General features: G+C 41.1%; 2 protein-coding genes across 2 annotated transcripts in view; both read right to left on the bottom strand.

Annotated features, from left to right (window-relative positions):
• Positions 1 to 6,139, bottom strand: part of LOC121584293 (protein FAM117A) — a 47,672-nt gene extending 41,533 nt beyond the window's left edge. Inside the window, exons 1-3 of the mRNA XM_045218229.1 lie at positions 5,745 to 6,139; positions 5,373 to 5,508; positions 1 to 146 (exon numbers count right to left, since the gene is read on the bottom strand). Coding sequence (XP_045074164.1) covers positions 1 to 146; positions 5,373 to 5,496 — 270 coding nt within the window. The 5' untranslated portion in view covers positions 5,497 to 5,508; positions 5,745 to 6,139. The remainder of the gene's footprint in view (positions 147 to 5,372; positions 5,509 to 5,744) is intronic.
• A 4,803-nt stretch (positions 6,140 to 10,942) lies between these two features.
• Positions 10,943 to 21,856, bottom strand: part of rundc3ab (RUN domain containing 3Ab) — a 58,028-nt gene continuing 47,114 nt past the window's right edge. The window contains exons 9-11 of the mRNA XM_041876821.1: positions 13,104 to 13,217; positions 12,697 to 12,800; positions 10,943 to 12,440 (exon numbers count right to left, since the gene is read on the bottom strand). Coding sequence (XP_041732755.1) covers positions 12,298 to 12,440; positions 12,697 to 12,800; positions 13,104 to 13,217 — 361 coding nt within the window. The 3' untranslated portion in view covers positions 10,943 to 12,297. The remainder of the gene's footprint in view (positions 12,441 to 12,696; positions 12,801 to 13,103; positions 13,218 to 21,856) is intronic.

Below are 21,856 nucleotides of genomic sequence, written 5' to 3'. Positions count from 1 at the left end.
CTGGGTTGATTGGTCCTTCCTGCAGAGGCTTGCCTGGCCCTCGGGCTCTTTGGGCCAGTGGCCCTGCAGGTAGGGGCCCACAATGGCGTCCAGAGAGTGTGTCCGCCGCATCCCAGGGGTCACCTGTCGCGCTTCGGTCTTCTTCTCTGATAACAATGAAAGGAGGGGATTTTTAACATGCATCGTTAGGAAAACGTGTATAATGTCAAGTCTATAGCAATCATGTCTTTCATTTTGCACCTGCTGAAATAAGATTTTACCTAGGATAATACTGTAACATTACAGTAACTGCCCAGTGTGTCCAGATTTCTATGATATACGACCTATAATTATACTGAACAAAAATATAAAAACGCAACAATTTCAAAGATTTTCCTGAGTTACAGCTCATATGGAAATCAGTCAATTTAAATAAATTGGGCCCAAATCCATGAATTTCACGACTAGGCAGGGGTGCAGCCATAGGTGCGCCTTGGAGGTCATAGGCCCACCCACTGGGGAGCCAGGCCCAGGCAATCAGAATGAGTTTTTCCTCACAAAAGGGATTTATTACAGACGATCCCGCAGGTGAAGAAGCTGAATGTGGAGGTTCTGGGTTTTGGACGTACTACCAAATTCTCTAAAACGACGTTGGAGGCAGCTTATGGTAGAGAAATTAACATTCAATTCTCTGGCATTCCTGCAGTCATAATGCTAATTGCACGCTCCCTCAAAACTTGAGACACCTGTGGCATTGTGACAGAACTGCACATATTAAAAGTGGCCTTTTATTGTCCCCAGCACAAGGTGCACCTGTGTAATGATCATGCTGTTTAATCACCTTCTTGATATGCCATACCTGTCAGGTGAATGGATTATCTTGGAAAATGAGAAATTCTCACTAACAGGGATGTCAACAAATTCGTGCACATTTCAGAGAAATAAGCTTTTTGTGCACATGGAACATTTCTGGGATTTTATTTTTTTCCCAGCTCATTAAACATGGGACCAACAATTTACATGTTACATTTATAGTTTTGTTCAGTGTACTTACAGTAAATATACACAAAAGTATGTGGACACCCCTTCAAATGAGTGGATTTGGCTATTTCAGCAATACCCGTTGCTGACAGGTGTATAAAATTGAGCACACAGCCATGCAATCTCCATAGACAAACATTGGCAATAGAATGGCCTTACTGAAGAGCTCAGTGACTTTCAACGTGGCACCGGCATAGGATGCCACCTTTCCAACAAGTCAGTTCGTCAAATTTCTGCCCTGCTAGAGCTGCCCCGGTCAACTATAAGTGCTGTTATTGTGAAGTCTAGGAGCAACAACGACTCAGCTGCGAAGTGGTAGGTCACACAAGCGCACAGAACGGGACTCCTGATTGCTGAAGCGAGTAAAAATTGTCTGTCCTCGGTTGCAACACTCACTACCGAGTTCCAAACTGCCTCTGGAACCAACGTCAGCACAAGAACTGTTCGGCGGGAGCTTCATGAAATGGGTTTCCATGGCCGAGCAGCCTAGATCACCATGCGCAATGCCAAACGTCAGCTAGAGTGGTGTAAAGCTCGCCGCCATTGAACTCTGGAGCAGTGGAAAAGCGTTCACTGGAGTGATAAATCACACTTCACCATCTGGCAATCTGGGTTTGGCGGATGCCAGGAGAACGCTACCTGCCCGAATGCATAGTGCCAACTGTAAAGTTTGGTGGAGGAGGAATAATGGTCTGGGGCTGTTTTCATTGTTCGGGCTAGGCCCCTTAGTTCCAGTGAAGGGAAATCTTAACACTACAGCATACAATGACATTCTAGACGATTCTGTGGCAACAGTTTGGCGAAGGCCATTTCCTGTTTCAGCATGACAATGCCCCCTTGCACAAAGCGAGGTCCATAAAGAAATGGTTTGTCGAGATCGGTGCGGAAGAACTTGACTGGCCTGCACAGAGCCCTGACCTCAACCCCATCAAACACCTTTGGGATGAATTGGAAGCCGACTGTGAGCCAGGCCTAATCACCCAAAATCAGTGCCCGACCTCACTAATGCTCGTGGCTGAATGGAAGCAAGTCCCCGCAGCAATGTTCCAACTTCTAGAAAGCCTTTCCAGAAGAGTGGAGGCTGTTATTGCAGCAAAGGGGGGACCAATTCCATATTAATGCCCATGATTTTGGATTAAGATGTTCGACGAGCAGGTGTCTACATATTTTTGGTCACGTAGTGTGAATGAAACAGTTTTCCTTCCAAAAAATTGTCATTAAGTATGTCAAAAATCTGCTTTTCTGTGTTGGAATGGTATGTGGGTACCACAACAACATAATGATGTGGGCGTATACTGGTCATTTAAAATATTAGGATGCAAGTTGACCGCTGATTGGCCAGCTCATCCTCCTCAGGGAGATGGCATCATGTTCTATGAGGAAATAGCAAGCAATTTTGAAACGGTCTCTATGAGATATGACTTTAAAAGGTGGGTTTTTTGTTGTTGAATTTTTACCCTAATTTATCCGTTGGTCAACAAATACGATTATAGGACGAGTCAAAAACATTATTTGGATACGAGTTAACAGAATATGAACTTTTAAAAAGTGAGATTTTCACTGGGCAGTTACTTCAATATAATTTAGGTGGGTTCAGGGACTTAGATGAGACCTGTATTTGTGTATATTTTGGTATTTTAACAAGTTACCCATCTAGCAGAGGACAGCTGAAGTTACACAGGGTTCGATACTGCGGCCAAAACAGTCGCATTTGCCACCGTTTTACTTGGCAGTGCGACACAAATGTTTAATTACTTACAAGGGGGCCAGCAATTTCTTTTTTAACCTGGTCACATTAGTTTTACGTTCACAAGAAAAATTATTTATTCAAACAGTAATGTGCAATTAACCAAAAATAAACCAACTTTCTGAAGAGGTAACAAAGGCACGGGAATGCCCTGGTCTGTGTGTGTCAAGGCTCAACATACAGGGGAGGTTTTGGAAACCCTCCAGGCCACTTGATCATCCCCGTCAGTGGCCTGCTTGGGCCAGTGATATTAAAAATAGCATTATTAATTATTTTTTTCTTGGCCCCTCATACTCAACTCTGGACCTCAAAGCCAGTTCCACTGCGTTTTCCCCCCCATTGTTGCTCTCTAATCAGGGACTGATTTAGACCTGGAACACCAGGTGTGTGCAATTGATGATCAGGTAGAACTGAAAACCAGCAGGCTCCGAACCTCGTAGGGTAAGAGTTGAGTACCCCTTATCTAAGCTATATAATTGATACAAAAACTGATGGATTCATGAAGCGGTTCATTCTTCATGTCGATTATTTATCACATGCGCAGCACACAGCCTATAGATAATCTGCCAGGCAGAGAGAGCGCGCAGCTCTCAAACAGCTCGTTGTTGCGTGGAGCAGCTTACTGAAGACCAACAGCGGTAAGGGTAGGAAAGATGTTATGATATCTACCAGTAAATGCTAAGGCAAGAATGGGTATGCAAACCAGCTATTTAAAAAGTATTGGTTGAATATTTGTGATATGCAATTCAGTCATCATGGAATAGCCTACCTTGAGGAAATTTCAGATTTTCTAGGCTATTTGGTCCTTGAAAAGTCATTGAAGTTATGGTAGCCGATTTAGAAGTTCTACTGCTCCAAAATAATTATTCTGTGATTTCATTTAGTTTGTTTCTCGCCGTTTCAATAGAAGGGTGTTGCGCTAGTCTGTTGTGCTTGTTGTGGTAAAAACATGAGGTTATTATGAGCAAGAAAACATTGAAATGTTGGCTTAAACTTGGTTTTCCATACAAGCCAGTTCCATTACAACGGCAACCCTGTTTTTGGTGGCTTTCTCATTTTAAAACATGATACAATAACCCATCAATAACTCTTCAACATCTCAAATGGCGAGACTGACTAGCTACCACATGGACAGACTTCATTAGTGCGTTTGTTTCGGGAGTATGCTGTCTATTTAGTCAGGCAATGCCCACATTATTCTGACATTTTAGAATGTACAAATAAATGTGAATGTCAATGCATAATGCCATTGGGTAGGCCTATAAAATATATATATATATATATATATATATATTCTTAAAGTGGTAATGCATACTATTTGGCATACATTTTGAGGGGAGTTTTTTTCCCTGTAGGCTAAAAACAATTAAATATGAAATGTACAATTAAAATTACAATTAAGTGCTTGAAAAAGTATTTGGAAGTCCTTGAATTTGACTTGTCAATGTTTATGAACCCTGTATTGGCTCCTTGCTCAAATGCAAAAAAATGAAAGATAAAAAAAAAATCACCTGCTATTTAAATTATGCACGCATCATTCATTTTCCTGTCAGATCTTGACCCGGGCCAGTAATGTAATTTTTTGGGGGCCAGTATCTTTTAGTTGCATGTGCGGTGCGCATTGGACCTATATGTCTACCACTTTGTGTAGCCGTTAACAATGCTTATGATAGCCTATCCGTTTTCGGGTAGATGGAAAGGCAATTAAAAAGGTAACTACAAAGTGTGCTACAGAAACATTGCTAGCCAAACAACTGTCTGGCTGGTGTGCGCACACAAGGAAAAAAATCTTAATTTCTCAGATTTTCCCCAGAACTCAAAAATGGTCCCACGATGTGGTTTAAGCATTGTTGTTGACATTGAAAAACAAAATTGGATGTTCTATTAGAAAAGGGTGATTTTGAGAGAGAAAAAAACTGGGCTAAATCAGTCCTCCCCGCTTTCAAATTCTGCCCTCTAGAGGGTTTAGCAGAAAAGAACACATGGCCTTTGAAATCTGCAATAAATACTGTTACAGTAAATCTATCCAAATCAATTAAACAAGGGCATGCTAATTAAATTAATTTAAAAAATGGCTAGTCATTATTAGCCTGGTTCTGTATGGAATGCAGGCACATTATAGGACACAAAATGTGCTGTTGCCACCAGTGGAAAAAGTTAGTGTACAACCCCATTACACCTCTTTTAGTTGTAATTGGTGATGGGGAGACTGATACTCCATGAAGCCCAGAAAGGCGTTCAACCTGTTTTGACTAGTAACTGTTACCGGAAGGTTCCAACAGTACAGCTGTATTACTACTACTATATGACAGTTTCAAATATAGTACTTTATGTAGCCTAGAGTAATATTACAGTAATTGCTGTATTTTACAGCCATTTTGTATTTTTGTTCAAGTGACCTTATTCAGCATTGGATGGTTGAATGGGTGTAACATTGTTTCAACCATTTCCTTTGTCAGGCAATTATTGAATTGTTCTGTTATACATTTTACTGGTTGTTATCAGATGAAAGCATGACTTTTGAAAGCAGTTACCAATGTTGAATGAGATAATAAATGAAAACATGTAGGTAGCTAGCTATATCTGTACTGTCTGTTTACCATACCTGACTTGCCATTTTTCAAGCTGGTCTGTGCTTTGCTGTGCAGCTGGAATGGAACTGTTGCTCTCAAGGGCTGTGGACCAGAAGTGGCTCCCCGGTTCTGGCTGACTCCGCCTCGGCAAGACATCTTCCCAAACGGCTGCAACTCAAGGTTTAGCTAGCTCGTTGAATTTCTGGTAAAAAGTATTGAATACCCAACTTCTAGAACTTAACTGGGGAGGTCTCACTCTAGCTAACAGTGGCTACCTGTTCCCTCAGTTCTTAGCTACTTCACTTTGATAACTATTCAAGTCAGTACATGTTTTCAATGGCTAGCTAGCTAAATAGTGTTCTAACTGAGCTATGCCTACGAAATAGTTTACGAGATGAAGTTACCCGGTGATAAATGTATCTTCTTTACTCTCTCGCTCGTGCGAGTTGGCTAGCTAGCCAGCCAGCAGAGTTCCTTTGTGACGATATTGAGCTATTTCAGCACTTTTATCAAAGAAGGAAGCAGTCCAACCTCAGTATGTTAATAAACTACATATCATTAGTCTTCTTAGTAAACGATATATCATCATAATTATTCGCAGTGTAACTTATTTTGATCACCAATTAAGTTGAGGTGGTCACGGTGGAGTTTCTTGAGTTGTTGATTCACGCCAACTCAAACAACTTTCACGCTCGTGTGGATTTAATTATGCGGGGTGGGTCCAGTTTTCAATCTGAGATTTGGTTGGTTAGTCAAATGTATTACCATAAATCCATTGAGCAACTCACTACCAATATATCACTGTGACAGAAAAAAAAGATCTGTCACTGCCCAATTCATTTGTCATATTGATTTGAACTTTCTCTTGTTTTTGTTTCAATACTGAGATAATCAAACTGGACACTGATTCAACATCTTATGACATAGCCTAGGCTATTCAAGCATATCAAACGTTCCATTTTAATATTTTTGTTTAAAATTACTTTTAACCTGAGATTCTGAAATAATATTTGTTGTGCACAATGTGCAGTCTTCATATGACATTCATCTATCCATCCATCCATTAATTAATTCAATGCATAAGCATATCTTCATTCATTCTAATAACGGGCTCACTCTTATGTAATCATGACTGCGGTTTAGTGTGTGTGTATTTGTGTGTCTGTCTGAGGGTAGACAACGAGGTGTATCTCCACAGAGGGGCGATTGTGGAACGTGGGTGGTGTGTGACAGTGTGCATTGTGATAGATAACTGTCCCTGAGCCTGAGAGAGGGAGTGCCAATTGTGTGACCGGAGAGGGGATAGAGATAACATTCAAACCAGAAGTAGTAGCTTCTAACCACAAATTCTAGATCAGCTTTAACCAACCCAAATTAAAAGGTTACCCACTGGTAGGTACAAAGCAAAACTGACCCTAGATCAGCAATTCAAGTGGAACTTCAACCTACACCAGAGATAACAGGTCTTCGCATCGGCCTCCCTGACATGGGAGGGAGTGAATGAGCAGCATTATCACAGAACGGTCATGCTCACTACCTCATGTCCACGCACACAGTGTACATACTGTATGTCTAGGTTGCTGCCCTCACAAGTCAAAAGGTGTCATGACAGAAAATGACTTACCCTTCGCAAACCTTCCATGACCCATAGCATAGCCCACATGGGGTCATACCATAGATGTGTGTGCGAGTGCGTGTGTGTGTGTGTGTATACATCATTGGGTTATACCCAGGGAACTAAAAGGACAGTATGTCAACCAGGAATGTGTCCTCACTCCTCAACATAATATATTACCATCTTCCACCGAGGGACCTACAGCAGTTGTTTGCTGTAGTCAAACAGACCTCTATGTGTGTTTGACTGTGCTAATTAATTAATGACTCTATCCTCTGACCCCAATCTTTGTAACATTCGACTGGTCCATTTTTAAAAGGGGAGAGGTGTTGGTTTACTAAAAGTTAGAATACAAAAGGAGGAAGACTACAAAAGGGGAAGATCTCGTAGGTTTTGCGAAGTACACAACAGTATGTCTTGGTTCTCTTAGATCTTAAGGGTCTAATTTTGAATTTAATGGCGGATGGCGGAAACATAACATAGAACATTGTCTCATCATTCATTTTTTGGTTTCATTTTGAATTGTGAATAGCATTTTGTACTTCCATTCAGGTCAAAGAAGAAAACTTTGAAATCAGGCTTTTAAAAACTGAAAAACTGGCACGTCTTGCAGAACTAGAACCCATATCTGCACCTACATGACACAAAGACACATAATATCATTCAACAAGAAGAATGGATTATGGTTGTGCACTACAGTAAACTAACAGATAACGTTATATTGTGACATAGCAAATGCAGTAAGTCAACATACAGTGCCTTCAAAAAGTACTCATGCCGCTTGACTTATTCCACATTTTGTTGTGTTACAGCCTGAATTCCAAATGTATGAACTCTTTTTTCTCTCACCCAACTACACACAATACCCCATAATGACAAAGTGAAAACATGTTTTTAGAATTTTTTCCAAATTTATTGAAAATGAAATACAGAAATATCAAATGTATATAAATAAGTATTCACACTCCTGAGTCAATACATGTTAAAATCACCTTTGGCAGCGATTACACACCTGGATTGTACAATATTTGCACATTAATCTTTTAAAAATTCTTCAAGCTCTGTCAAGTTGGTTGTTGAAAATGGCTAGAAAGCCATTTTCAAGTCTTGACATAGATTTTCAAGCCGATTTAAGTCAAAACTGTAACTAGGCCACTGAGGAATTTTCAATGTTATCTTGTTAAGCAACTCCAGTGTATATTTGGCCTTGTGTTTTAGGTTATTGTCCTGCTGAAAGGTGAATTTGTCTCCCAGTGTCTGTTGGAAAGCAGACTGAACCAGGTTATCCTCTAGGATTTAGCCTGTGCTTACAGTGGGGAAAAAAAGTATTTAGTCAGCCACCAATTGTGCAAGTTCTCCCACTTAAAAAGATGAGAGAGGCCTGTAATTTTCATCATAGGTACACGTCAACTATGACAGACAAATTGAGAATTTTTTTCTCCAGAAAATCACATTGTAGGATTTTTAATGAATTTATTTGCAAATTATGGTGGAAAATAAGTATTTGGTCACCTACAAACAAGCAAGATTTCTGGCTCTCACAGACCTGTAACTTCTTCTTTAAGAGGCTCCTCTGTCCTCCACTCATTACCTGTATTAATGGCACCTGTTTGAACTTGTTATCAGTATAAAAGACACCTCTCCACAACCTCAAACAGTCACACTCCAAACTCCACTATGGCCAAGACCAAAGAGCTGTCAAAGGACACCAGAAACAAAATTGTAGACCTGCACCAGGCTGGGAAGACTGAATCTGCAATAGGTAAGCAGCTTGGTTTGAAGAAATCAACTGTGGGAGCAATTATTAGGAAATGGAAGACATACAAGACCACTGATAATCTCCCTCGATCTGGGGCTCCACGCAAGATCTCACCCCGTGGGGTCAAAATGATCACAAGAACGGTGAGCAAAAATCCCAGAACCACACGGGGGACCTAGTGAATGACCTGCAGAGAGCTGGGACCAAAGTAACAAAGCCTACCATCAGTAACACACTACGCCGCCAGGGACTCAAATCCTGCAGTGCCAGACGTGTCCCCCTGCTTAAGCCAGTACATGTCCAGGCCCGTCTGAAGTTTGCTAGAGTGCATTTGGATGATCCAGAAGAGGATTGGGAGAATGTCATATGGTCAGATGAAACTAAAATATAACTTTTTGGTAAAAACTCAACTCGTCGTGTTTGGAGGACAAAGAATGCTGAGTTGCATCCAAAGAACACCATACCTACAGTGAAGCATGGGGGTGGAAACATCATGCTTTGGGGCTGTTTTTCTGCAAAGGGACCAGGACGACTGATCCGTGTAAAGGAAAGAATGAATGGGGCCATGTATTGTGAGATTTTGAGCGAAAACCTCCTTCCATCAGCAAGGGCATTGAAGATTAAACGTGTCTGGGTCTTTCAGCATGACAATGATCCCAAACACACCGCCCGGGCAACGAAGGAGTGGCTTCGTAAGAAGCATTTCAAGGTCCTGGAGTGGCCTAGCCAGTCTCCAGATCTCAACCCCATAGAAAATCTTTGGAGGGAGTTGAAAGTCCGTGTTGCCCAGCGACAGCCCCAAAACATCACTGCTCTAGAGGAGATCTGCATGGAGGAATGGGCCAAAATACCAGCAACAGTGTGTGAAAACCTTATGAAGACTTACAGAAAACGTTTGACCTGTGTCATTGCCAACAAAGGGTATATAACAAAGTATTGAGAAACTTTTGTTATTGACCAAATACTTATTTTCCACCATAATTTGCAAATAAATTCATAAAAAATCCTACAATGTGATTTTCTGGAATTTTTTTTCTCATTTTGTCTGTCATAGTTGACGTGTACCTATGATGAACATTACAGGCCTCTCTCATCTTTTTAAGTGGGAGAACTTGCACAATTGGTGGCTGACTAAATACTTTTTTTCCCCACTGTATAACAAAGTATTGAGAAACGTTTGTTATTGACCAAATACTTATTTTCCACCATAATTTGCAAATAAATTCATTAAAAATCCTACAATGTGATTTTCTGGATAAAAAAAATCATAGTTGACGTGTACCTATGATGGAAATTACAGGCCTCTCTCATCTTTTTAAGTGGGAGAACTTGCACAATTGGTGGCTGACTAAATACTTTTTTCCCCCACTGTAGCTCTATTCCGTTTATTTTCATCCCAAAAAACTCCTTAGTCCTTGCCGATGAGAAGCATATCCATAGCATGATGCAGCCACCATCATGCTTGAAAATATGAAGAGTGGTACTCGGTGATGTGTTGTGTTGTATTTGCCCCAAACATAATGCTTTGTAATCAGGACATAAAGTTAATTTCCTTGCCACATTTTTTTGCAGTTTTACTTTAGTGCCTTATTGCAAACAGGATGCATGTTTTGGAATATTTGTATTCTGTACAGGCTTCCTTCTTTTCACTCTGTCATTTAGGTTAGTATTTTGGAGTAACTACAATGTTGTTGAACCATCCTCAGTTTTCTCCTATCACAGCCATTAAACTCTGTAACTGTTTTAAAGTTACCATTGGCCTCATGGTGAAATCCCTGAGGGGTTTCCTTCCTCTCCAGCAACTGAGTTAGGAAGGACGCCTGTATCTTTGTAGTGACTGTGTGTATTGGTACACCATCCAAAGTGTAATTAATAACTTCACCATGCTCAAAGAGATATTCAATGTCTGCTTTTTTGTTTTATACCCATCTACCAATAGGTGCCCTTCTTTGTGAGGCATTTGAAAACCTCCCTGGTCTTTGTGGTTGAATCTGTGTTTGAAATTCACTGCTCGACTGAGGGACCTTACAAATAATTGTATGTGTGGGGTACAGAGATGAGGTAGTCATTCAAAAATCATGTTAAACACTATTATTGCACACAGAGTGAGTCCATGCAACTTACTATGTGACTTGTTAAGCAAATTGTGGAAAAAGTCAAGGGATGTGAATACTTTCTGAAGGCACTGTACCATAAGTAGCCCTACTTTAGCAACAACACAAGCAATGTAATGTTTAACAAAAAAGGCTGTTTTATTGCTGTTTTAAATGACATACGTCCAAACTCCCAACACCTGGGATGAGATAGTGATCTACATGAAGATACATAAAACTAGTAAGTATAATAGGAATGAATCATAATACAAAATAAATATAGCATACACCCCCAAAAAAACTGCACATCCAATACTCATACAAGTAACTCCTACACTCACACAAAGACACACAGACAGACAATTCAATCAAAACCGGTATCCAGGTCTGCAGGATAAGTGAAAGGCAACATCCGTCCCCCGCAGCAACACAGCCTGTTTGAATTGATATGCAGTTATGTCTCTTGTTGTTTCCCACACTTAAATTCCATGCATTCGTGCAGTACAAGAGCAATTTCAATTTCGCCATATGCTTTAAACCTGGATACCAGAATTGACTGAGTCAGGCCCAAAGCTTCATTGACACTTACTTGGTAATATGAAGAACTACTTACTTATTCTTCACAATCAGTGGCCACTACTGTATGTTTATAAATTATATAATACAAACCTTTTTGCATCCCTCAATGTTAGCTTGTACTAACAGACTTGTAATAATGCCACATAAGGTGTAATATGGCAAAGAAATGTGTTAAGCTTCTGAATGGTGTCAAGGAGGTCCTGACAGTTAAAAGTCCTGCACTGCAAGAGTTCACAGCAGGCAGAGAGTAGATACGAGTACCGATACTACTACCGACAGACTTGCAAGACTGAAGACAGAGACAGACGAACACAGACCGATAGGTGTAATTCTACAGTACAACCCTCTAGGAAGGTTTAATGTTTTGGTCAATGGGAGAGATACATGTTTGTAGTTGCTGTAAATTGTACATTACGATCTGTAATTGTATAATGGCTATGTTTTCAAGTAAGCAGACATATTTCCCATCTATAGCAGGTGGTCCGCAGTTCAGCCGAGTAAAGACATTGAAAGACAGTGGAATTGAAGGATTTGGGCAGTACTGAAGCTCTTCCGGTTGGTTTTCTTTTTTGACACGATTGGAGATGCATGTGATAGACAAGCTATTCAGTCAGAGATGAGACAGTCTTATAGAATGACAGTGTTGTGAAATGAGGGAGTGTTGGATTTGAGGAATGAGGGTGGAATAAAGGGAATTTTAAAGGTTTATTGAGGGGGAACATCATCCTCCTTTTGACAGCAGAAGAAAAAATGGAACATTTGTGTTTCTTTTTTGACAAGTCCAGGTAGTCCCTCCCTGTTTCAGTTTGTCTTCATCCATTTGGTGCTTAATGAACACAACCCAGGTTTCTCATGTTGGGTTGAGCTGTTTCCCCCAGTGTTTGTGAATGGCAGTCGTTCTTTGGTGCCCCCTAGCTGGGAGAGAGGGCAGGGCTGTTGTCTGTGCTGATGTGGACCAGGCACTCACTGGACTTAAGGCTTGCCAGGGACTTGCAGCTGGGCAGCGAGTTTAGAGAACCACACAGGACCATCATGGAAGGGGTGTAGTCCTTATCTAGGGGAAGGACATATGTTGTCAAAACCAACATGAAATGTGTGTTAGCTGTAGGCGTGTGCGTGATTAATTTTATGAGAGCACGTGTGTGTGTGTGCACATGTGCATGATTTCTGCACGCTTACATGTGTGGCAATCGCATGCATGCATGTGTCCATGGTACCATAGATGCGTGGCCGTCTGTGTGTGGTGTATTGTCATGTGTCCTTATTTGTGAACAATACGGGTAGTGTGTATGAGTGTGTGACTACAGCACCTGCTGTGCACCAGGCCTCTCCATTCTGCTGCCCCGCGGTATTCTGGGAGTCGGAGTCTAGGCTGACCTCAACTGACAGCAGCTCTGTGCTGGCGAAGCTCCTCCTACAGGAATATGGGGGCATAGTAAATATACTCTTGCTCTTTTTCTCGCGCTGTCTCTCTGCGCTGACATGATCCCCGATTCTACATGACAGACAATCATATCTACCTCATATCGTTCATTTCAATCTGAATGTTCTGTAATGTTTCAAGGCCAAGAAGCAGCCAAATATATATATTTTTTAAAACATAATTGACTGATGGACAAAATAACCTCTTATGAATTTAGGAACTAATTAAACCAAAACTGTTGTTACATAGATGCAGTACAAAGACAAGCATTTTGCTAGGAGTATGTGGTCACACCTGCGAAAGAGCTTGCCATCATCATGGTTGTTGTAGGGCTGTTGCCATTGGTTGACGAGAGGGATTGACAGGTTTTTTGCCAAATGGTTGGAGTCACATGGAATCAGGCTCGTCCTGCAAAACACAAGGATCCCAGTATAATCAAAGCATATCCAATGGTGTCAATACGGTAGGCTTTTACAGTGATGTCCCTGTACTTCACTGTGAATATGTGTACACTACACCAAGCTAACAATTCTAGGGAGAGAGAAATTTTTTGTAATTGTACTCGTAATATTACCCTAATCTTTGAGTGCTCAGTTTTCTGTTAGTTAGGGGAACATTCTATCTGTTACAATGTTCTCAGAATATACAAGATATAAGATATTACTGTTCTAGACAGATTTCATGAGAACATTGCAAGAACATTCCTGTGTCCAGTTTTCTGAGGGTTAGAAGAATATTCCATCAACGTCCCACCAAACATACACAGAACATGGTTGCCATGTTCTCACAATATAAGATATTAATGTTCTAGACACATTTCATGAGAACATTGCAAGAACATTCCTGTGTCCAGTTTTCTGAGGGTTGGAGAATATTCAATTGATGTCACATCAAACATACACAGAACATGGTTGCCATGTTCTCAAAGTAAGATATTAAAGTTTGAGACATGTTTCATGGGACCGTTTCAAGAATATTTCTGTGTATCAGTTGTCAGTTGTCTCCTGATGGTCCCACGTTTTCCCCCAAAAAAGACTCATTACACATCACGCCTGGTTACTACTGCCAAGCCCATCAAGGGCCTGATTGGTGAACCACTGATCCATTCATGTCTCTTTTTGTTTGTTGGCAAGGATAGGGATACTCACACACAGTGCTTTTAACATAGTGTTTTTAACTTACATACTTGACACGCATGATTACATTATGCATGTTCATTTACAGTGCATTCGGAAAGTATTCAGACCCCTTCCCCTTTTCCACATTTTGTTACATTACAGCCCTATTCTAAAATGGATTAAATAATTGTTTTTCCTCATCAACCTACACACAATACCCCACAATGACAAAGCGAAACCAGGTTTTTAGAGATATAATTATTATTATTATTTTTTAGCTTATTTACATAAGTATTCAGACCCTTTGCTATGAGACTCAAAATTGAGCTCAGGTGCATCCTGTTTCCATTGATCATCCTTGAGATGTTTCTACAACTTGATTGGAGTCCACCTGTGGTAAATTCAATTGATTGGACATGATTTGGAAAGGCACACACCTATCTATATAAGGTCCCTAGGTTTACAGTGCATGTCAGAGCCTAAACCAAGCCACGAGGTGGAAGGAATTGTCCGTAGAGCTCTGAGACAGGATTGTGTCGAGGCACAGATCTGGGGCAGGGTACCAAAAAATGTCTGCAGCATTGAAGGTCCCCAAGGACACAGTGGCCTCCATCAATCTTAAATGGAAGAAGTTTGGAACCACCAAGACTCTTCCTTGAGCTGGTCGCCCGGCCAAACTGAGAAATCGGGGGAGAAGGGCCTTGGTTAGGGAGGTGACCAAGAACCCGATGGTCACTCTGACAGAGCTCCAGAGATCCTCTGTGGAGATGGGAGAACCTTCCAGAAGGACAACCATCTCTGCAGCACTCCACCAATCAGGCCTTTATGGTAGTTGGCCAGACGGAAGCCACTCCTCAGTAAAAGGCACATGACAGCACGCTTGGAGTTTGCCAAAAGGCACCTAAAGGACTCTCAGACCATGATTCTCTGGTCTGATGAAACCAAGATTGAACTCTTTGGCCTGAATGCCAAGCGTCACGTCTGGACGAAACCTAGCACCATCCCTACGGTGAAGCATGGTGGTGGCAGCATCATGCTGTGGGTATGTTTTTCAGCTGCAGGGACTGGGAGACTAGTCAGGATCGAGTGAGATCCTTGATGAAAACCTGCTCCAGAGCGCTCAGGACCTCAGACTGGGCTGAAGGTTCACCTTCCAACAGGACAACAACCCTAAGCACACAGCCAAGACAACGCAGGAGTCTCTGAATGTCCTTGAGTGGCCCAGCCAGAGCCCGGACTTGAACCCGATCCAACATCTCTGGAGAGACCTGAAAATAGCTGTGCAGTGACACTCCCCAACCAACCTAACAAAGCTTGAGAAGATCTGCAGAGAAGAATGGGAGAAACTCCCCAAATACAGGTGTGCCAAGCTTGTAGCATCATACCCAAGAATACTTGAGGCTGTTATCGCTGCCAAAGGTGCCTCAACAAAGTACATTTGACCCCTTTTTCGTGATATCCAATTGGTAGATACAGTCTTGTCCCATCGCTGCAACTCCCGTACGGACTCGGGAGAGGCGAAGGTCGAGAGCCATGCATCCTCCGAAATACGACCCTGCCAAGCCACACTGCTTCTTGACACACTGCTTGCTTAACCCAGAAGCCAACCGCACGGAGGAAACACCGTACAACTGGCGACCGTGTCAGCACCCAGCCCGCCACATGGAGTCGCTAGAGCGCAATGGGACAAGGACATCCCGGCCGGCCAAACCCTCCCCTAACGAGGCTGGGCCAATTGTACACCGCCTCATGGGTCTCCCGGTCATGGCCGGCTGCAACACAGCCCGGGATCGAACCCGGGTCTGTAGTGGCACCTCAAGCGCTGCAATGCAGTGTCTTAGACCGCTGCCCCACTCGGGAGGACTATTTTTAATTGTTTTATACATTTTCTAAAAACCTGTTTTTACGTTGTCATTATGGGGTATTGTGTGTAGATTGATGATGCAAAAAAACAATTTAATCAATTTTAGAATAATGCTGTAATGTAACAATGTGGAAAAAGTCAAGGGGTCTGAATACTTTCCTAATGCACTGTATACAGTCATTATTATTCAACATGTCCTCACCTGGGATTTGAACTCACAACCTCTTGGTTCACGGCATTCAGATCTTTCTTCTACACCACCATGTCTGTGTCAGTTATCAGTTAATTTGACTATTCTCTCATTTATTTGATTTACTTATTTCAACCATTTGAGGAGGAGGGGTTATGGTTTCATCTGGACAGAGCCTAACTATATTGGCCCAATAAGAAAAAATCCTTAGAGATAACCGTTATTTGGACAGTGGTTAGGGTGTTCGTCATTGGTTCTGGTGAACTGGGTTCGCTACCCGATAGGGGAATCACACATTCTAAGCAATATATGTTAATGTCATTATTTGGCAACAGTTACAACACACCTATGTGATACAACTATAATTAGTTTATCATTGAAAGATGGGAATCAGTAGAATTCTAGATATGCCATGTCGAACAAACATCACATCAGCTCTCGTCACTGCATTTCTATCTGTAACATTCCTAATTTGTTGCCGAAACATGGCCCAGGTAGTAGTGTTGCTTCTGATAGAAACATAAAAGAATATCAGAAATGTACATTTACAGTAGCATGTCTGTACTTTCTCACATTTGGCATTTAAGCAATGATGATGCCGGTTATACCAAAAACAATACACAACACATAGTTTAATCTCAAAGTTTTCATGTGTAAAAATAGACAAATTGCAACATAATTACTTGGGACCAGTGTTGGGGATAATATATTACTTAATGTTTTTATCAATTTTATGAGTAAGGAGTAATATAACAAGTTACTCTCTTTTAAATATTGTAATATTATTATTATTATTTATAGTAATCCATATATTACATTCAGAAGCATATCTCTACCGGCGTGTTATATATTTTTTAAAGCCTTGTCTCATGCTAACGGAATTCATGCTGTAGGCTAACTCGTTTAAAATAGGCCATCTTAAAGCTGAAAATCAAAGAAAGATGGCAGCTGTGTTGTTACACCGCTTTACCTTTTCCTTGTGGAAATTCTCCCATTATTTTGAGTTAATCGGGGTGAAAGAGAACAACATTTTAGTCAAATGCAAACTCTGCAAAGGCAGCATTGATCTCTTCATCCATAAACACACATCAGACCTGAAAAAGTATCTGGAGGTCATGCACAAAGGCACAAAGCTGGTAGTCAATGTTCCAGAAATGCATGAAAGAGGATAAATCTATACACATTATGGTAATAAACAAAGATGTATAAATATTATTTTCTAACGAAATGTCCATATAGAGTGCCTTCAGGAAGTATTCATACCCCTTGACTTATTCCACATTTTGTTGTCCTACAGCCTGAATTCCAAAGGCATTACATTATTAATTTTTGTTCACCCATCTACACACAATACCCCATAATGACAAAGTGCATTTTTGGCAAATGTATTGAAAATGAAATACAGAAATATCTAATTTACATACAGTACCAGTCAAAAGTTTGGACACACCTACTCATTCCAGGGTTTTATTTTATTTTTACTATTTTCTACATTGTAGAATAATAGTGAAGACATCAAAACTATGAAATAACACATATGGAATCATGTAGTAACCAAAAAAGTGTTAAACAAATCAAAATATATTTTATATTTGAGATTCTTCAAAGCAGCCAGCCTTTGCCTTGATGACAGCTTTGCACACTCTTGGCATTCTCTCAACCAGCTTCATGAGGAATGCCTTTCCAACAGTCTAGAAAATAGTAAAAATAAAGAAAAACCCTGGAATGAGTAGATGTGTCCAAACTTTTGACTGGTACTGTAAGTATTTACACCCCTGAGTCAATACATGTTAGAATCACCAATGGCAGTGATAATAGGTGTAAGTCTTTCTGGGTAAGTCTCTAAGAGCTTTGCACACCTGGATTGTACAATATTTGCACATTCTTTTAAAAATTCTTCAAGCTCAAGTTGGTTGTTGATCATTGTTAGACAGCCATTTTCAAGTCTTGCCATAAGCAACTCCAGTGCCATATTTGGCCTTGTGTTTTAGATTATTGTCCTGCTGCAAGATACATTTGTTTCCCAGTGTCTTTTGGAAAGCAGACTGAACCAGGATTTTGCCTGTGCTTAGCTCTATTCCGTTTCTTTTTATCCTAAAAAACACCCTAGACCTTGCTGATGACAAGCATACCCATAACATGATGCAGCCACCACCATGCTTGAAAATATGAAAAGTGGTACTCAGTGACGCTTTGTGTTCAGGACATAAAGTTAATTTATTTGCCAAATTTTGTGCAGTTTTACTTTAGTGCCTTATGGCAAACAGGATGCATGTTTTGGAATATTTGAATTCTGTACAGGCTTCCTTCTTTTCTGTCTGTCATTTAGGTTAGTATTGTGTAGTAACTACAATGATCCATTCTCAGTTTTCTTCTATCACAGCCATTCAATTCTGCAACTGTTTTAAAGTCACCATTGTCCTCATGGTGAAATCCCTGAGCAGTTTCCTTGAATCCATGCAACTTATTATGTGACTTGTTAAGCAAATGTTTATTCCTGAACTTAATGTAGGCTTGCCATAACAAAGGGGTTGAATACTTATTGACTCAAGACATTTCAGGATTTTATTTAATTAATTTGTAAAAATGTCTAAAAACATAGTTCCACAAAATCTAAATGTAACCCATTTTAAATTCAGGCTGTAACAGCAGTGTGTGGAAAAAGTCAAGGGTGAATACTTTCTGAAGGCAGAGTAAACAATATAAATGTCTGATAACAGCAATAATGACATTAACATATACTGCTAAGAATGTGAGCGTAGGTAGACTCCCCTAGCGGGTCTCAAACCCAAGTCACCAGCACCAATGCAAACACCCTAACCACTGTCCCAATAAGGGATATCTCAAGACATGTGCTTATTGGGCCAATATAGTTAGGCCCTGTCCAGAAAAAAACCCTAATCCCTCCTCCTCCCTAGGCACTTGTGTAAATCTGAAACAACTTGATAGGTGTAAGCAATAGGATGAATTCCCTTTGAAGTAAATCTCACCCCTCTTAAAAGTACACTCAAGAAAATATTTTATTGATCATAGTGATTCAGGAGTATCATTAAAACTGGTTAATATGCCCCACCAAAATTTGACAACTATACAGAAACCCAGCTAATAATTCTAGGTAGAGAGAACGTTTTTGTAATGTTACCTGTATTGTTCCCCTAATGTTTAGTGTCCAGTTTTCCGTTAGATAGTGGAACATTCTATCTATGTTAGCAAAAACCTTCTGAGAACCTTTTTAGCATGTTTTGCCATTAGAGTTAGGATAACATTCCCTCAATGTCAAACAGAACATACCCAGAAAGTGGTTACCATATTCTCAGTGTATCCAATATTAATGTTCTAGACATGTTTCATGAGAATGTTGCAAGAACATTTCTGTGTATCAGTTGTCAGGACGTTGCTTGATGGTCCCAAAGAAACTTTCTCCACAATTGTTTAATTTTTATTATACATCACACCCTGTTACTATTGCAGAGCCAATCAAGACCCTGATTGGTGAACCACTGATCCATTCATAGCTCTTTGTCTGTTGGCAAGGTTAGGGATACTCACACATACACACAGTGCTTTTAACATACAGTGTTTTAAACTTACACTGAACAAAAATATAAACGCAACATGTCAAGTGTTGGTCATTCCAGAAATGTTCCATATGCACAAAAAGGTTATTTCTCTCAAATTTTGTGCACACATTTGTTGACATCTCTGTTAGTGAGCATTTCTCCTTTGCCAAGATAATCCATCCACCTGACAGGTGTGGCATATCAAGAAGCTGATTGAACAACATGATCATTACACAGGTGCACCTTGTGCTGGGGACATTTCTGCACAAACTGTCAGAAACCGTCTCAGGGAAGCTCATCTACGTGCTTGTCGTCCTCACCAGGGTCTTGACCTGACTGCAGTTCGGCGTCATAACCGACTTCAGTGGGCAAATGCTCACATTCAAAGCACAGAGATACCGTGATGAGATCATGAGGCCCATTGTCGTGCCATTCATCCGCAGTCATCACCTCATGTTTCAGCATGATAATACACGGCCCCATGTCACAAGGATCTGTACACAATTCCTGGAAGCTGAAAATGTCCCAGTTCTTCCATGGCCTGCATACTCACCAGACATGTCACCCATTGAGCATGTTAGGGATGCTCTGGATCGATAGCATGTTCCAGTTCCCGACAATATCACATAGCCATTGAAGAGGAGTGGGACAACATTCCACAGGCCACAATCAACAGCTTGATCAACTCTATGCGAAGGAGATGTGTCGCCACTGCATGAGGAAAATGGGGGTCACAACAGATGCTGACTGGTTTTCAGATCCACACCCCTACCTTTTTTAAAGGTATCTGTGATGCATATACAGTGGGGAGAACAAGTATTTGATACACTGCCGATTTTGCAGGTTGTCCTACTTACAAAGCATGTAGAGGTCTGTAATTTTTATCATAGCTACACTTCAACTGTGAGAGACGGAATCTAAAACAAAAATCCAGAAAATCACATTGTATGATTTTTAAGTAATTAATTTTCATTTTATTGCATGACATAAGTATTTGATACATCAGAAAAGCAGAACTTAATATTTGGTACAGAAACCTTTGTTTGCAATTACAGAGATCATACGTTTCCTGTAGGTCTTGACCAGGTTTGCACACACTGCAGCAGGGATTTTGGCCCACTCCTCCATACAGACCTTCTCCAGATCCTTCAGGTTTCGGGGGCTGTCGCTGGGCAATACAGACTTTCAGCTCCCTCCAAAGATGTTCTATTGGGTTCAGGTCTGGAGACTGGCTAGGCCACTCCAGGACCTTGAGATGCTTCTTACGGAGCCACTCCTTAGTTGCCCTGGCTGTGTGTTTTGGGTCGTTGTCATGCTGGAAGACCCAGCCACGACCCATCTTCAATGCTCTTACTGAGGGAAGGAGGTTGTTGGCCAAGATCTCGCGATACATGGCCCCATCCATCCTCCCCTCAATACGGTGCAGTCGTCCTGTCCCCTTTGCAGAAAAGCATTTCCAAAGAATGATGTTTCCACCTCCATGCTTCACGGTTGGGATGGTGTTCTTGGGGTTGTACTCATCCTTCTTCTTCCTCCAAACACGGCGAGTGGAGTTTAGACCAAAAAGCTCTATTTTTGTCTCATCAGACCACATGACCTTCTCCCATTCCTCCTCTGGATCATCCAGATGGTCATTGGCAAACTTCAGATGGGCCTGGACATGCGCTGGCTTGAGCAGGGGGACCTTGCGTGCGCTGCAGGATTTTAATCCATGACGGCGTAGTGTGTTACTAATGGTTTTCTTTGAGACTGTGGTCCCAGCTCTCTTCTGGTCATTGAACAGGTCCTGCCGTGTAGTTCTGGGCTGATCCCTCACCTTCCTCATGATCATTGATGCCCCACGAGGTGAGATCTTGCATGGAGCCCCAGACCGAGGGTGATTGACCATCATCTTGAACTTCTTCCATTTTCTAATAATTGCGCCAACAGTTGTTGCCTTCTCACCAAGCTGCTTGCCTATTGTCCTGTAGCCCTCCCAGCCTTGTGCAGGTCTACAATTTTATCGCTGATGTCCTTACACAGCTCTATGGTCTTGGCCATTGTGGAGAGGTTGGAGTCTGTTTGATTGAGTGTGTGGACAGGTGTCTTTTATACAGGTAACGAGTTCAAACAGGTGCAGTTAATACAGGTAATGAGTGGAGAACAGGAGGGCTTCTTAAAGAAAAACTAACAGGTCTGTGAGAGCCGGAATTCTTACTGGTTGGTAGGTGATCAAATACTTATGTCATGCAATAAAATACAAATTAATTACTTAAAAATCATACAATGTAATTTTCTGGATTTTTGTTTTAGATTCCGTCTCTCACAGTTGAAGT

This window comes from Coregonus clupeaformis, chromosome 1, assembly GCF_020615455.1.
Source record: "Coregonus clupeaformis isolate EN_2021a chromosome 1, ASM2061545v1, whole genome shotgun sequence".
Lineage (NCBI taxonomy): Eukaryota > Metazoa > Chordata > Actinopteri > Salmoniformes > Salmonidae > Coregonus > Coregonus clupeaformis.
This window is presented reverse-complemented; position numbering and strand designations above follow the sequence as displayed.